Raw genomic sequence first — 17231 nt, 5'->3', positions numbered from 1 at the left:
TTGTTCTTCTCTTTTCCTTACCTCTTCTCTTTGCCCTTTTCTCCGCTGCGGCGTTTGAGACCTCTCTCCTTTCCTTACCCTTCCTCTTTTTTCCTCCCTGTGCATGTCTGAAGGCCGACCCACGCATTTACATGCATAGCCGGTGACGGGGTAACGCGTAATTCCCCGCCCCGGGTAGACAGATAGGATACATACGTACCCCCTGGTAATGGCCAGGCCCAGGGAGGGGTGATTACCTGAGCTGATACCTTCCAAAAGTGCCGATTGGTCCCTCCGTCCGTTTGTCGGGAGGTGTGAACTGAGGTGTGAACAATCACCTAAGGTGGGAGTGCCCTCACAGAGGGCCCCAACAAGGAAGGAGCGCGCCATCAGAGACGCTGGTAATCATGGGGGATACTTTCGCAATGGTTTCCTCATCTTCTACTATGTCAGCTCACAAGCGTAAGTTCAATGAGTCTCAGCCACAGATAGTCCTTCCATCGTTGCCACAGTTCCTTGTTGTTTCTCGGTCTGACGAAGGTCACGACTTCTCCACGGTCAACCCTTTCATTTTCAGGAAGGTGTTGACGCAATTGCAGGTCCTGTAAAGTCTTGTTCCAGATTACAAAATGGCACCTTGTTGTTAGAAGCAGTCAGTGCCCTCCAGGCACAAAAATTGCTGCGTCCTTCACTGCTACACACCTTCCCTGTCCGGGTGGAACCACACCATACTTTAAATTCATCACGTGGGGTCGTTTATACACGCTCCCTCGATGGATTGTCCAATGAGGAAATCGAACACTACCTGTCTGACCAGGGCGTAACGGCTGTTCATAGTCAAGAAAAGGGTTGACACGAACATCATTCCAACCCGTACTGTCTTCTTGACATTTGACAAAGTTCAACTCCCATCGAAAATCAAAGCAGGCTATGAGATAATTTCCGTTCGCCCTTACATCCCAAACCCTATGCGCTGCTATCGGTGTCAGCGGTTCAATCACACCAGCCAGTCCTGTTCCAATCCGGCCAAATGTGTTAAGTGTGGCAAGGATGCCCATGAGGGTGCTTGTCCACCTCCATCCCCTCGTTGCATCAACTGTATGGGTGACCACGCTGCTTCTTCTCGAGATTGCCCCATTTTTAAAGATGAAAAGCTTATTCAGGAAATCAGAGTGAAGGAATAGGTGTCGACCTTTGCTGCTCGAAAATTATTCACCAGTCGACAGCCCACCGTGCCTCAGACAAGAAAATACAGCACTGTCCTTGCCTCTCCTCGGCCAACAAAGGAGGCGACCACGCAGACTTGTGACCTTACCTTTAGTTCCACGGTCGTCAGATCGGCCAGCGCAAAGATCGCCCGTTCAACCTCCCCACTTTCGCCTGCCCACTCTATGGCTCACCCTTCAGCGGGTTCTGCTAAATCTCGAGCCCAAAAGTCAGACACCAAGACTTCGAAAAAAGAGCATACTCGTGAAGATTTTTTACGTACCCCATCTTCACAACCATCGGTTCCTCCTTCATCTAAACATCATGTTTCCAAGAAGGCTAGTAAGAAACCCAGTTCATCTCCTTCTCCGCCAAGGCGTGTCTCATCTATAGCACCACTTGGCGGTAATCGCCCTCGGCCGTCTTCTGTGTCGCCGAGGCGCACTGCTGGCGGCCGATCAACCGGCCGATTGCTGGTGGCAGGAGCTGCTCCTGACCAACCTATGGATCAGGATCTTCTGCCTTCGGCTGAATGCCATTCCATGCTGTCGGTCGCAAGCTCTGAGCAGTCATTGAGTTGACAGCGACCTTGGTCACATTCCTCCATTTTCTGTTCACCCTATGTCCATTGTCCACTGGAATATCTGTGGCCTTCGAGCCAATTGGGATGAATTGTCAATCCTCTTACGATCCTACTCGCCGGTCATCTTCTGTCATGACCGCTTTGTTCTCCCCCATTTTCAGTCCGTCCGATTTGATCTCCCCTCTGTTGAAGGCACTCCAGCACATGGAAGACCCATGATTCTTCTCCATGATACTCTCCATTATCACCCAATCCCCTTAAACACTTCCTTCCAAGCTGTCGCTGTCCGTCTTTCCCTTTCTGTATATACCTTTTCTCTTTGTACTGTATACATTCCATCGTCCATACCAATGGCACGAGCTGATCTCCTTCATCTTTGTCAGCTTCCACCCCCCTATTTGCTGGTTGGGGACTTCAATACCCACCACCCACTTTGGGGATCTCCACATCCTTGCCTGCGTGGCTCACTATTGCTAGACGTCTTCCACCAAGCGGATCTAGTTTGCCTCAACACTGGGGCCCTACATTCTTGTCTGCCTCCACGACACATTTCTCTCATTTGGACCTTTCGGTCGGTACTGTTCCGCTAGCTCGGCGCTTCGAATGGTTCGCCCTTGATGATACACACTCAAGTGACCACTTTCCATGTGTCCTTAGACTGCAGCCTCAACAGCCATATATGCGCCCACGACACTGGAAGTTTGGCGAAGCCGATTGGACACTTTTTTCGTCTCTAGCGACATTCGATGACCGTCACTTTCCTAGCGTCGACGATGAGGTCACACATATTACAGACGTTATTCTTACAGCTGTGGACCGTTCAATACCACGCACCTTCGCATTGCCCCGGCGCCCCCACAGTTCCTTGGTGGAATGCGGCGTGCCGTGACGCAATACGTGAGCAGTGACGTGCTCTTCGCGTTTTCCGCCACCATCCTACTTCGGACAACTGTATCCGCTATAAGCAGTTCTGAGCGCGATGCCGTCACGTCATCCGCGATAGCAAGAAGGAAAGCTGGAAATTCTTTAATAGCTCATTTAACACCTTCACTCCCTCCTCGGGAAGTTTGGAGTCGGGTTCGACGGTTCTCAGGCGCGCCCAGTTTCTCCCCAGTCTCTGGGCTCACTGTCGCGGATGATACATTAGTGGACCCCGTCGCAATTTCAAACTCATTGGGTCAACACTTTGCTGAGATTTCAAGCTCTTCAAATTACCCGCCAGCGTTTCTCCCGAAGAAACATGCAGCGGAAGTGCGACCTCTTGCTTTCTCCTCTCAAAATCGCGAAAGCTACAATTCTGTTTTCTCCATGCAGGAACTCCAACATGCACTCTCTTCTTCTCGCTCCTCCGCCCCAGGACCAGATGGTATCCACATCCCAATGTTGTTGCATTTATCATACCATAGTCTGCGTTACCTCCTTCGCCTTTATAATCGAATTTGGACCGATAGTACTTTTCCCAGACGATGGCGGGAAGCTATCGTCGTTCCTGTTCCGAAACCTGGAAAGGAAAAACATCTCCCCTCTAGCTATCGCCCCATTTCTCTCACGAGTAGTGTACGTAAGGTTTTGGAGCGTATGGTGAATTGCCGTTTAGATTGGTGGCTGGAGTCCTGCAGTCTTTTAACACCTGCCCAATGCGGTTTCCGAAAGCATCGTTCTGCAGTTGACCATCTTGTTGCTCTCTCCACTTATATCGTGAACAATTTTCTTCAGAAACGCCAAACAGTAGCAATATTTTTTGATCTGGAGAGAGCATACCATACCTGTTGGAGGACAGGCATCCTCCGCACACTGTTCTCTTGGGGCTTTCGAGGTCGGCTGCCCCTTTTTCTTCACGAATTTATGGCAGAGCGCACATTTAGAGTGCGGGTGAACACCACTCTCTCCCGTACTTTCTCCTAAGAAAACGGGGTACCCCAGGGCTCCGTGCTGAGTGTTGTACTGTTTGCCATTGCCATAAATCCGATTATGGATTGTCTCCTTCCTGATGTCTCGGGCTCCCTCTTTGTGAACGATTTTGCGATCTACTACAGCTCTCAACGGACCAGCCTTCTTGAACGACGTCTTCAAGGCTGTCTCGATCGCCTCCACTCTTGGAGCATCGAAACCGGCTTCCGTTCTTCTCCCAGAAAGACCGTTTGTGTTAATTTTTGGCGACGTAAGGAGTTTCTTCCACCCTCCTTACATCTAGGACCTGTCAACCTTCCGTTTTCGGACATCGCTAAATTCTAGGGTCTTATGTTTGACAGAAAACTGTGCTGGTCCTCTTACATTTCCTATCTTTCGGCTCGCTGTCTACGATCCCTCAACACCCTCCGTGTCCTGAATGGTACCTCCTGGGGAGCGGACCAAGTGGTCCTTCTCCGCCTCTATCGCACCTTAGTGCGCTCGAAATTGGACTATGGAAGCATAGTTTACTCCTCTGCTCGGCCGTCTATTCTTCGGCGTCTCTACTCTATCCACCACTGTGGATTACGTTTAGTGTCTGGAGCTTTTTACACCAACCCTGTGGAAAGCCTCTATGCTGAGACTGCTGAACCTCCGCTGTCCAATCGGCGAGCTGTCCTTCTGAGTCGTTATGCTAGCCATCTGTCTTCCATGCCTGCTAATCCAGCCCATTACATTTTTTTCGACGCCTCCTTGGATGTAGGGAATGCCGGCCGCCCTTCCTCCCTACTACCACCGGGAGTCCGCTTCCGTCAACTGCGCCATTCTCTTTCCTTCCGCTTTCCTAAAACCTTCTTGACAACTTGGGGCACAGCACTGCCTTGGCTCAGTCCCCGGATCTGCCTGCTCCGTGACCTTTGTCATTTCCCCAATGATGGTACCCCTTCACTTGTTTATCGTTGAGCATTTGCTGCTCTATGTGCACAAATGAAGGAAGCCACATTTATTTACACTGATGGCTCGAAAACATCGTTAGGTGTAGGGAGTGCCTATACTGTTGGCGACACCCCAAATCGATTTCGGCTTCCCGACCAGTGTTCGGTTTATACTGCGGAGCTTTACGCTGTTCTCCAGGCTGTCCACTACATCCGCCGCCATCAGCGGATACAGTATGTTATCTGTTCAGATTCTCTCAGCTCTCTCCTCAGTCTCCAAGCTCTGTACCCTATCCACCCTCTGGTCCACCGGATTCAGGACTGCCTGCACTTGCTCCATTTGGGGGGCGTCTCTGTGGCGTTCCTCTGGCTCACAGGACACGTTGGTATCTGTGGCAATGAGGCGGCCGATATAGCGGCCAAGGCTGCAGTCTCTCTTCTTCGGCCAGCTATTCGATCGATTCTCTTCGGCGATCTACGGAGCATTTTATGTCGTCGTGTTGTTCTTTTATGGCACGCGCATTGGTCGACACTTCCCCATAATAAATTGCGGGACGTGAAAGCTCTTCCCTGTGCTTGGACCTCTTCCTCCTGAACGCGTCGTCAGGAGGAGGTAATTTTAACTAGACTCCGGATAGGGCACTGTCTTTTTAGCCATCGACATCTTTTAAGCGGCGATCCTCCCCCACTCTGTCCCCACTGCTCTCAGCTGTGGACAGTAAGACACCTTTTAATTGAGTGCCCCTATTGTACTCCGTTGCGCGCCCGTCTACAGCTGTCGCCTGATATATCGTCCATTTTAGCAGATGACACGCGCTCGGCCGATCGCGTTCTCGAGTTCATTAGTGCCAGTGAGATGACGTCAGTCATTTGAAGCTCTTTTTGGGGACAACCAACCCCTTTCTGTAGTGGATTTTTAAGCTTTCCTCCTGTTTTTAGTTTCTCCAATTTTTTGAGTTTCGTTCCCATTGCTGCTGCCTTCCATTTTCGTTTTTTACCGTTTCCTAAGTCACAGACCGGGCACTAATGACCATAGCAGTTTTGTGCCCTAAAAAACCAAAATAAACAAAAAAAACAAAAAAAATCTTCAAACGTGTGTGTGTGTGTGTGTGTGTGTGTGTGTGTGTGTGTGTGTGAATTTTGTTATACTAGTAGTTTCTGTGGCACATCATAACTTTAGTTTCTGCTATTGCGTTAACAACATTGTTCACACTTCACTTTTAAGTACTACCTCCAGAGTGCACTGTAGGTTAAGCCAAACTTGGTATTGCTTTTTAAACTTGTGGAAAAAAAATAAACTATAGTAACAGATTTGCATAATAGTCATTGCCAGAATTACTTTTTTCTGTGTAATGGTAAGTAAAATTTTGTGCTTGAGTTGTAGAAATTATTGTCCCTAATGTAACCATTCTGCCTATTGCAGGTCCTACTCGTACTACATTGAAGTATCCATGGATCAGCTGGACTGGGTCCGTGTAATTGACCACACCCGCTACTACTGCCGCTCCTGGCAATGGCTGTACTTCGAGCCGCGAGTGGTGCGATACATCAGGGTCGTGGGAACCAACAATACCGTCAACAAGGTGTTCCACGTAGTGAGCTTTGAGGCAATGTATACCGCATCCATGCCACCACTTCTGGATGGACTTGTTGGTGAGTTGAACAGATACGTGCTGCAGTGCTTTGATCATATGGCAATCGTCCTAAGCAGTGGTGATTGTGTTATTACAATTTACTTTAATAAGTCTGTGAACAGTTAGTGTTTGTATCTTTTTATTGTTGTTGCATTACTGCAATCTACATCTGAATGTGCTTACTGTATTTGTCGCTTTCTCCCTCTGCATTTTTTACCCCCTGCACTTCCTTCCATTACAAAAGTACTATTCCTTGGCAGCTCAGGATGTATTCTATCAATCTAGCCCATCCTTTAGTCCTTTTCTGCAATCTCTCTTCTCTCATCTGTTAGAGTCACTGCCTTGACGACCAAGTTTCACTTTGATGAAAGGTTGTATGCCAAAATCCTCCAATTCTTTCACTGCGCTCTGCTGTGTACAGATTGAATAGAATGTGGATTTGCTACAGTACTATTCCACTCCTTTCTCAACGATTGCCCCCTGTGTGACACAACTGCAGTCTGGTTCCTGTACGAGCGCCGGCCGGAGTGGCCGTGCGGTTCTAGGCGCTACAGTCTGGAGCTGAGCGACCGCTACAGTCGCAGGTTCGAATCCTGCCTCGGGCATGGATATGTGTGATGTCTTTAGGTTAGTTAGGTTTAATTAGTTCTAAGTTCTAGGCGACTGATGACCTCAGAAGTTAAGTTGCATAGTGCTCAGAGCCATTTGAACTTGTACAAGCTGCAGATAACTTTCACTCTCCGTGTTTTATTCCTAATAACCTCAGAATTAGTAATAGTGTAGTCAAGTCAGTATTGTCAAATGTTTTAGAGAAAACTACGAATGCTACGTTGGTTTGTGCTTCTGCAACCTGTCTTTTAAGGTAAGGTATGGGGACAATTGATATAGCGCATGTTCTTACATTTCTCTGGAACCCCATACTGATCACTCCCCAGGTTGGCTCCTACCAGTTATTCCATTCTTCTGTAGATAATTTGTGTTGAAATTTCTGTCTCTGTTGTGTTAAGCTGATGGTGAAAAATACACCCATCAGCACTTACCTTTTTTGGTATTGGAATTATTATTTTCTTCTTGAAATCTAAGGTGACATATACGAGGGTTGGAACTTAAATAGTGGCAACAATTTATTTACAGCTTGTATAAAGTAGATACGTGTTTCAAAGTTTTACTGACCTTCAAAGTAGTTACCAGCATTATGTATAACCCGTTGCCAACGATGTGGAAGTTGTAGGATACTCTTAGCAGTGCCAGTGGTGTTGACAGTTCAGGTGGCATGGTCTATCGCCTGACGAATTTGTAGCAGTTCTGAAGCGAATGTTGTGAAGTGTTTCCTTCAGTTTATGAGTAGAGTTGAACTTAAGAGGGCTTAAGTCAGGGGAGTGCAGTAGATAGTATAGCACTTAGCTGCCCCATCGGTCAAACAAATCAGTAACAGCTTGCACTGTATGTGCTTGAGCATTGTCCTGCAAAATGATGGTCAGGTCCTGCAGAAAGTGTCATCACTTCTGTCTCTATGCTGTTCAGTTTAGGAACACAACCTATGACCAGCTTGGAGACACACGTTTATCTACAATATCCAAATAAATGGTGATCAGTCGTACACTTGTGGGGAGGGGGAGGGGGGGAGGGTGTTTGACTATCATAGGTGCAAATAAAAGGGGTAAATAGAGGATAATGAGACAAGGAAATAATCCTATTAAATATAGGTCCAGAAACCAATGGTTTCCCCAATACGATACTCACAAGTACAGTCATGCCAGTGTTTATTTCAAAACAATACGAGCGAGGTGTAAATTACAGAGTGATAAGTCAGCTTCGTTTGATTTTTTTGTGATTATGGATACCTAAGTACTAGTACATAACATTTCAACCTTAGGAGTATGTCATGACTCATCAGTATTGTAGCCTCCCAGGTCCTCCATCTTGAATCCATTGGATATTAAAAGCTTTGGTTATATTTCATCCCTGTTGTCAATGAACTGAGAGAACACATTGCGATCATTGTCAGTGCCTCTGGGATTTTTGAACATGTAAGGTCATTGATGAGGAGGTGTGCTGAATCCTGCCTTCATGTAAATGGTAACCATGTGGAATACCTGTTTAATGTGTTTGTTCTCTAGTACATATCTGTAATTCTGGATCCTCTCAGACTTTCTTCATGTACGGAGGCATAATATGTCGTGTTGGGGAAACCATCCGTATTTGTACCCTTGATTATTAGGATTATTTGCTTGTTTAATTATCCCCTTACATGTCCCTTTCGTTTGCATCTATAGTTGATAAAAACCCTGTATAATGACCTTTCTTGTAATGCAACAGGTCAGTAGGTGACCTAGACTTCAATGAATGAAACATAATTTAAAAAGTGGCAATAATACAGTGTTTTTACTCTGTGAATGTTCAGTTGTAGATTGCTATTAAGGAAATTACTCATTGCGTAACACAGTGACTATATAAGCCCATGACTCTGTGGCAACTATCTAAATGCATGTTTCTCGGTAATTCCTCGTCGTTGACTGACTAAAATAGTGACTGCACTCTTTGAATGCTGGAGGCAGACTGACTCTGGCATTGGCTACAACACCTATTTAAAGACATGTAATAACATTTTTACAAATTGCCTTAATACAAACTTATCACATTTTAAATATTGGCATAAAAGGAGGATTGACCCTTACGTGTGTGTGTGTGTGTGTGTGTGTGTGTGTGTGTGTGTGTGTGTGTGTGTGTGTGTGTGTGTTTTAGAGAATGAAGATTTTTGCAGAGTGACGTTATTGGGCTGTATGAAAAAAAGTAAATTAGTTACAAACTATGGCACGCAGACACTTCATTAAACATGTAAATGTCACTATAGATACTCAGTTTAAGTTACGGCATGTTCAATATGCCTACCATCATTGGCGATGATGTGGCGCAAATGAATAGCAGAAATTCTGCATGACCGGCTGAAGTGTCGGAGCAGCGATGTTGTCAATGACATCCTGAATGGCTTTTTTCAGCTTGGCAATTGTTTTTGGAGTTATTCCTGTACATCTTAATTTATTCCCACAAAAAGAAGACACCTGTTCAGAATCGGAGAATATGGTGGCCAATTGAGGACATTGCACACCAGTCAGTCACTCATTGAGGGTGAAGAGGCTTTTCTATCACGAAATGCGTAATATCATTCCCCCAAATGCACCAATTTTGCATATTGACAAACCCATCCAGAGGGAAGTGGGCTTCATCACTAAACCAAACCGTGCATGCGGATACTGATGCTCATAATGCCCCGTGGCCAGCTGTGCAGTTTGAAGGTCCTATCACAAACCATACAGAACGTATGATTATTTTATTTCACGTAGTTGTCATCCTGTATTACATGTAGCTTAATTTTGGGCGTTCGCTTTCATCACTGGGGTTTATCAAAGTTCAGCAAGAATTTTGTGTAAACTCAATTACTAATTGAATTGTTTCTTTAACTTGTTGAAATCATACATTTCTGGTAGAAAAAAGAACCAGGGTTCCAATACAAGGACACTGGATTTTCGAAAGGATTGCATTTTGAGAATTCAACAGTATAAAATTCTTAAGGTGGTTTTAAATACTGATAACTTCTGAAATGCAGCTTCCAGAAAAGATCTTTGTTGCAAAGAAGAAACCAAAGGCTTTCAAATAACATACGTCAGTCTTAAAGCAAATGCTTATTAATGAATTTGAATTTTTAAGTGCATGTGGTTTTCAGGAATTCTCAATTTTTAATATTTCTGTAATTAAACTCTTCATGCTGTTATGTGCAGCCTGCAAACCATACGAATCCCTTACTAATATTACAAATGTGAAAGTAACTGTGTCTGCTATGTCTTGAGAACTAAACCATTGAACCCTTTTTGATGAAATTTGGTGTGGAGATAACTTGAATCCTCATAAAGAATATAGGTTAAATTTAAAAAATCATTGAACATAAGCCATGTTACAAAACATTAAGTTTGTTGCATGATGTACATGTTGGGCATTGTTTAGCTACTTCAGTAGTGTGGCGCATAGATGCACACTCGTGCTATTTTATTCTGCATGCACTGCTCAGCAGCAGTGCTGCATTGTGCTGCGTATGCTGCATTGTGTGTTGGGGCAGTTGAGGAGCTGAGCTTATCCTTACAGGCAGACACATGAAGGCAGCTGATGTTTTTCTGCCTACAGATATTATAAAAATTGTGCTGCACTGACCTGCAAATTATTATTTTTTTCTTTATACGTGTAGCACTATTTAATAATTTTATGAGGTGCGCATACTGCTTTAGTGCCAAACTAGATTCCTTGAAACAGACATCAATTTTGTGTTAGGTAGTAGATATTTTGTGATTTTCAGTCTTATACAGTGTGTTTCAAAAAGGACTTCACAACTTTAAAAATTCATATAAATTTATTGAAAGGAGATATAGAGCTGGATTTAGTGTTATTTTGTAGGGAAGCACACAGTTTTTTTTTTGTTTTGTTTTAAGTTTTTTTTTATCTTAAACTAAAGATGTTGTATGCGGCTTAGGTTGGTTATCCTGCACACATCCCATCAAAAGTCAGTTTCTTCCCAAACTCACTGTAGCATTGCAGGTGTAACTTGCTCAGTGGTGGCATAAATTCTTGCTCTTAAGTTCAGGTAGGTAAGCTGGCACAGGAGGTGCAAACACGATGTCCTTGATGAATCCAAAAAAAAAAAAAAAAAAAAAAAAAAAAAAAAAAAAAAAAAAAAAAATGGTGTCAGGTCTGGGGAACATGGGGACCATGCGATTGGTGTATCATGGCCAATCTATTGACCTGGAAAGTGGTCTCTGAGAAAATCCCAGATGTCAGCCGGTAGTGGAGTGGTGCACCATCTTGCATGAAGTAAGCATTTTGTTCTTTGGCATCCTCGTCTACCTGTTGTATCAAAAATTGTTGTAACACATCCAGATACACTATCCCGTTAATGGTTCTCTCACTGAAAAAAAGGGCTGTACACTTTGTTCGTTGTCAGTGTACAAAAAGGTCAGTTTAGGGATATCAGGAACATGTTGCAATGTTTGATGTGGATTTTCACTGCCCCAAATCCTACAGTTACGTATGTTAACCTTGCCACTTAAGTGAAAAGTCGACTTGTCAGAAAAGATGATTTTGTCCAAGAAATGTTCCTCATGTAATCAATTTAACATGCCCGTGCAGAAATCCTTGTGAGCAATTTTATTGGTGTCTTTTATTGCTTGTACAATTGTCAATCCATATGGTGTCAAATGCAAACTGTTTCTCAACACATGCCAAACAGTCGTATGTTGGGTTTGCAGGTCATGAGATGCACACCGGGTCGATTTTGCAGGGCTGTTGACAAAACTTGCTAGACGACGATGTCACATGTGCTTTGACGACCTGATAGTTTCTCACTGAGCACCCCATTTTTACAAAACATTTATGCCACTCGTAAATTGTAGGCCTACTAGGAAGTTTTTTAGGATACTCGGTACGGAAATTACAGTGAACTGTTGTTACTGACTTTGATTCTTCAGACGAAAACGCACAGCTAACATGCTCCGGTCCAGTGAAAACAGCCATCTTTAACACAACTGCCGCTAGTGCTCCTTACGGTGCGATTTGGCACTAGCGAGCTACACGAGACAGAACTTGATGTATTTCCCAACAAATTGATACTACAATCACATCTGTAGGTACTATGATTTATATTAATTTTCAAAGTTGTAAAAGTCCTTTTTCAAACACTCTGTGTTTTAGTTTTTGTAATAGGCATAAAAATGGAGCAGGTCTTTATTTATTTTAAAACTGTCATTAATAAGTAAGAGAAGTTTTCTGTATAATTTTACAAAAGTCCTGTTTGATTGCGCATACAGTAATATAATACACACATTCATTATATATCAGTACATTGGCCATATATCTGTACATTGACCCCTATATACCCAAATATTTACAAGTTACTAGCTTGCTTACTGATGACCGCTCATAACAAAACTACTGCTATGTGAGTACAGCCATGGGTAACAGCCAGCACTGGATAATAAGACTCTGGAAAAATGCAGCTTGAAGAAGCAGAATATTTCATTTATGTGTTGTATATTTATTACGTATGTAAAAGAGAGTAGAAAGAGAGAAACGTTTTATGTTAAGATTGCTATTATAGCAAGTGGAGTTATTCTTCCTGGCTGTGTTCCAATGGGAGGAAAACAAGTCAGGTGAGTGGGATAGGGACGTGACAGTAGTGAGCTTGTTATGACTGCAGGCATTGGAAGTTTTGTGCAGCACACAATGCACAATGACATGGAGGAGTAGATAGAGAGGGGGGCATGGAATGGAGGAGTAGTGTGAGTATGAGTATGGGGAGGAGTGTACATAGATGGAGGAGGAGTAACATTATGGTTACAGGGCAGGGGTGTTGAGATCAGTGTGGGCAGGGGGCTAGTGGAGATTGAGGCCAGGAAGATTACGGGATCAGAGGATGTGTTGCAAGGACAACTCCCATCTTTGTACTTCAGAGAAACTGCTATTGGAGAGGGAAGGATCCAGATGGCACGGGGTGTGAAGCAGGCACTGAAACAGGACATGCTGTGCTTAGCAGCACGTTCTGTCACTGAGTGGTCAACTCTGCTTTCAGCAGCGCCATGGCAGTAGCCATTCATTCAGGTGGACAGGTGGTTGGTGGTCATGCCCACATAATACGCTGTACAGGAATTGCTGAAGAACTGGTATACGATGAGACGGCATCCCACCTCTACTAGCGTAGGATAAGCACGTGACAGGACTGGGGTAAGATGTGTTGTATGGGACAGGTCTTGCACTTGGGTCTGCTACAGGTGTGTGACCCATGTGGAAAGGGGTTGAGAGTAGAGGTGGTTCTTCGTAAAAGTGCATGCAATTGAACTCTACTTTTCCAGTGCAGTTAGCTGGCTAACCACCATCTCAGAAATCATGACATTGTGAAAAAACAATGAAATATTTGGGGCAACCAAGATTTTAAGAAACCTAACCAGAACCACCTAAATCTTGACATGGGGAGGGGGAGGCCAAATATGTGTGGCAACCAAGTTTATAAGTTCAGGAGATTGTCATTGGCAAACTTGTAGCGTCACCTGATTGTCTATCTCTTACACTACCTGTGTGTGTGTGTGTGTGTGTGTGTGTGTGTGTGTGTGTGTGTGTGTGTTTTCTTCCAGCAAGCTCTTATTGTTATTCAGATCTTTTACTTCTCTTCTTTGCAGCTCCAAAAGAGAATGTGGCAACCATAGAAAAGAGCGCATCGGTAATCGAAGGTGTGAGTCGGAGTCGCAATGCCCTCCTGAACGGGGACACGAGGACATATGACTGGGACTCAGGCTACACCTGTCACCAGCTGGGCAGCGGTGCCATAGTTGTCCAACTCGGTCAGCCCTACATGATTTCGTCTATGAGGTTCGTGTCTTGTGTAATTCGTGCATTTTGAAAAGCAAAACATGATTGGTAGTAATCTGAATAGAACAGCAAACTTCTGAATAATCGCTATGCATTTCTGCAGCTTCAGTTCATAGAACGGTATCACTACTGGTTTTGGCTTTTTACGAAGTCATCCTCATATGATCCATTTAAAAAGGAAAGAAAAAGGGAGAGAGTATAATATTACGCAACTAAATCAGAAATGAAATGAACTGTTACTTACAATTACGTATAAATGAATATGTTACATTGTCACTTGTCACCTGAACAGGCCTGGAGAGGTGCTCATAGTTGTAAACATGACTGTGGTCTGATTCTTTGAACTGGAGGCTACTGTTCACTATGTAATAGTGTAATGGATCTGGGAGATGTTATTTTTTTACCGTATTTGTCGATACTGAATTGTAAATGTTTTCTTATATTTTTGTCAGAATTTATTATAATTTGTCTTATTATATGTTAATTTACTTCTGTTTTTGAGAGTAAAAGCATATTGATTACTATTAGAAAATGTATCAAAGAATAGCAAAGAGACTGATTACAAGTGGAAACTTGTGAATTGTGTAAAATATCTTTGACGTTGGAGTCGTCTTTGACTATAGTCAGTCGGCAGCTAACTCTTGGTGTGTGTTGACGGAAGAACAATGTGAAGGTCGCCGTCATAAATAATTTTGAATTATGTTACTATTATTTTTGTATTAACTAAAAAGAAGAAACTACATTTGAAGAAACTGTATTTGAAACACCAAAATGAGAGAAACACGCTGAACCACGTCTTTTCTGCAGCCGACAACGATGCATTGTGGAATCATACTTAGACAACTGAAGCCAAGACTAATATCGCCTTGCAAACGTCTAACGGAAAAGGTACTGTCACGAAATATGGCAAATTTAAGTAAATAAAAAATAGTGACCATATTTTCAACTTGTGTCTTAGCCGGGAAACCATATTTCAATAGTATAAAATAAGTGACTCCTCCATCACAAATGTAAGGATGTCACCACAAAGTAATGTCTTGCTTCCCCCCCCCCCCCCCCCCTCCCCCCCCTGTCCCGACCAACAACAGTGTTGCAAATGGTGAAACGTGAGGTATGAATTCTTTGAAGCTTCTTGAGTACATGTGCAAAATTTGCTTCCTCCAACGCACAGTGTAGTTACATGTTTCAAAATGCTAAGGGATGTGTGTTATAAGCAGCATGTTGCCATTGAGTTTCTCAGTGCCGAGAAAGAAATGATGGCAAATATTCTCAAATATTTGTGTAAGTCAGTGGAATTTGTATAGTTGACAAGAACACAGAGGGAAGGCCATCAGAAGAGTGTTCAGCAGAGCTCCACAATTTGCAGCAGGCGGGAAGACTGCCCACAGCGTCCCTTACATGTTGTAGTTTATTGATGTTCTCATTCATAAGCATCAACACACCGAAGCAACTTTGGTGTCATAACGATCTGGGGGATGTTTCAGTTCACCATGATAATGCTTGGCTTGTTAAAAGTTTGAGGACTTCAGAACGCATCATCAAACAGGTTTGGACAATGTTACGTCATTCACACTACAGTGCTGACCTAATCCCCAAGCTTCCACTTGTTTTGACCCTTAAGGGATAGTATTCATGGCAGACATTTTGAGGACGACCAGGAGATGACATATTATGAAGACATTGTTTTGTGACTAGGACAAGTACCAACAGGGCATACATGCACTCGTGTCTAGCTGGAGGAAGACTGTAGAACTGGAAGGTGATTATATGGAAAAAATAGGGCATGCAGATAAAACATTCGTAAACAGTGGAAAATCCAGGATGGTATAACAGGGTGTATACGAGCCAGGACAACTGGGAGATCTGGGAAAACCTGGAAATTTTTTAAATTCTGGGAATTTTTAATTGTTTTTGTTTTCAGTTAAATTTTTGTAATTGTGACTGGTAAGAGCCAGTACCGTAACAAAGTATATTACTGTATCTCACTACTGCAGAATAATACTGCAGCAATAAAACATGAATCTTCTCAGTCTATTCAAGAAAATTTGTACAATCCCCAGCTAGAAGCCTCTTAAGTTCTGTCCTGGAAGAAGTGTGGAAAACGCATTGTACGAACATGTAACAACGCCTAAATAGAGAATAATTGTGGGACAACGAAACCGGTGATTCTGGCAGGGTTAGTGAAGGTAGCTGGCGAATAAGTTATGAAAACGGCAGGAATAGTTACAGACTTAGTGATGAGAAGATTGTTTGTTAGAACAAGGAGGGAGAAGAAATAGGGACATCACACAAATCATGGAAGAATGACAATTCCAAATTTATATAAAAATTTCGTACTACTACTACTACTACTACTACTATTACTACTACTACTTTTCGATCTTGTGCTTGAGAAACTGGAGCGAATGAATGAAATGTGAAACTATTTCCTGAATAGGCATTTGATATTAGTACTTTGTGAATTATATTTTGTTGTGTTTTAAAAATGACCAATTGTACCAAAACAATCTCATTTATTTGGTGTGTGAGATACATTTTTTGCATTATTAGAAGGGCCTATTTTGTTTTATCTAATGGACAGGGACAAAATAGACGTTATTAGCTCAAGAAACCATACTAGCCTTCGGTACTATTTGTGTTAACCGCTTTTTCAGTATTAGACAGCATAATTTAGATTTTCCATGTAGCAAAAGTTTGACGAACTTCGAAGAGGTAGTAGATCCTTTCACACAAAGGAAAGCACAGCATGTAAAGCTGTAGCAATATTAGAGAGAGAAAAAATGCTAAGCGCTAAGGATTGAAGAAATGTGTACTGTCTTGCTTGTCTGTTGTCTTTACTCGTTTTATGTATCCAATATTTAATTATATGTCACACAAAACAGCAAGTTATTAGCTAGTAGGCAATAAACAATGCAAATTTTCTGAAGCACTCTTGTTCTCCCAATTACAAATAATACCATCCAGTATTACTTGCAAGTTTTTTTAAAGAGGAACAGGATGTCAAATCGGCCGACTGGGAGCAGGAGAGGTAGCACAGGACATTTTAATTTCCACTGCCCTGAATACAGTGTGATAGCATCCATTACAAAATATTGCACGTTTGAATTCCACAGAGTGAAATATAGTGATGTGTGATAGAATAATGCTGTGTGAAGAGGCATGGCACTGCATTTTGGCACATTTAGGACCAAATAACATGTCTTACATTTCCTCGAACACATGTTTTATGTATCAGACTCTTCGGAGAGATGTGCACTACAAAATGAACATATTTTTGAAAATTCAATTTTTTAAAGTTTTGACATCCAGTCTAACACGCTCGAGGAAGAGGGGGGGTGGCGTCACTATCTAGTATTGCCCCAGTTCAGAAGTATCGGTAGATCCGGGGCTGATGCGCAGAGCAGTCTTGAGTTATTGTGGGGAAGGGGGTAGTCTTCATGTGACCCGTGTTCACATTTAGTGATTTTGCTGTTTACTCTTTGTTTACTGCTCTCACATCAAATGAAAACAAAACGGTTTTCTGTGGCTGAGAGCTATCAAGTGAATTAAAATACATTAACATAATTATAGAAGTCTAAAATATGTTAATAGTTTCAG

The 17231-nt window shown here is 43.0% G+C and overlaps 1 protein-coding gene across 1 annotated transcript in view; it reads left to right on the top strand.

The window, feature by feature from the left end:
* The window catches only part of LOC124716956 (BTB/POZ domain-containing protein 9), a 125597-nt gene that overhangs the window by 84895 nt on the left and 23471 nt on the right, over positions 1 to 17231 (top strand). Inside the window, exons 7-8 of the mRNA XM_047243550.1 lie at positions 6017 to 6246; positions 13445 to 13634. Of these exons, the coding sequence (XP_047099506.1) occupies positions 6017 to 6246; positions 13445 to 13634 (420 nt within the window). The remainder of the gene's footprint in view (positions 1 to 6016; positions 6247 to 13444; positions 13635 to 17231) is intronic.

The sequence above is a fragment of the Schistocerca piceifrons genome, chromosome 9 (assembly GCF_021461385.2).
Source record: "Schistocerca piceifrons isolate TAMUIC-IGC-003096 chromosome 9, iqSchPice1.1, whole genome shotgun sequence".
Lineage (NCBI taxonomy): Eukaryota > Metazoa > Arthropoda > Insecta > Orthoptera > Acrididae > Schistocerca > Schistocerca piceifrons.
Note: the sequence above shows the minus strand (reverse complement) of the source record. Positions and strands in the feature narration are given on the sequence as shown.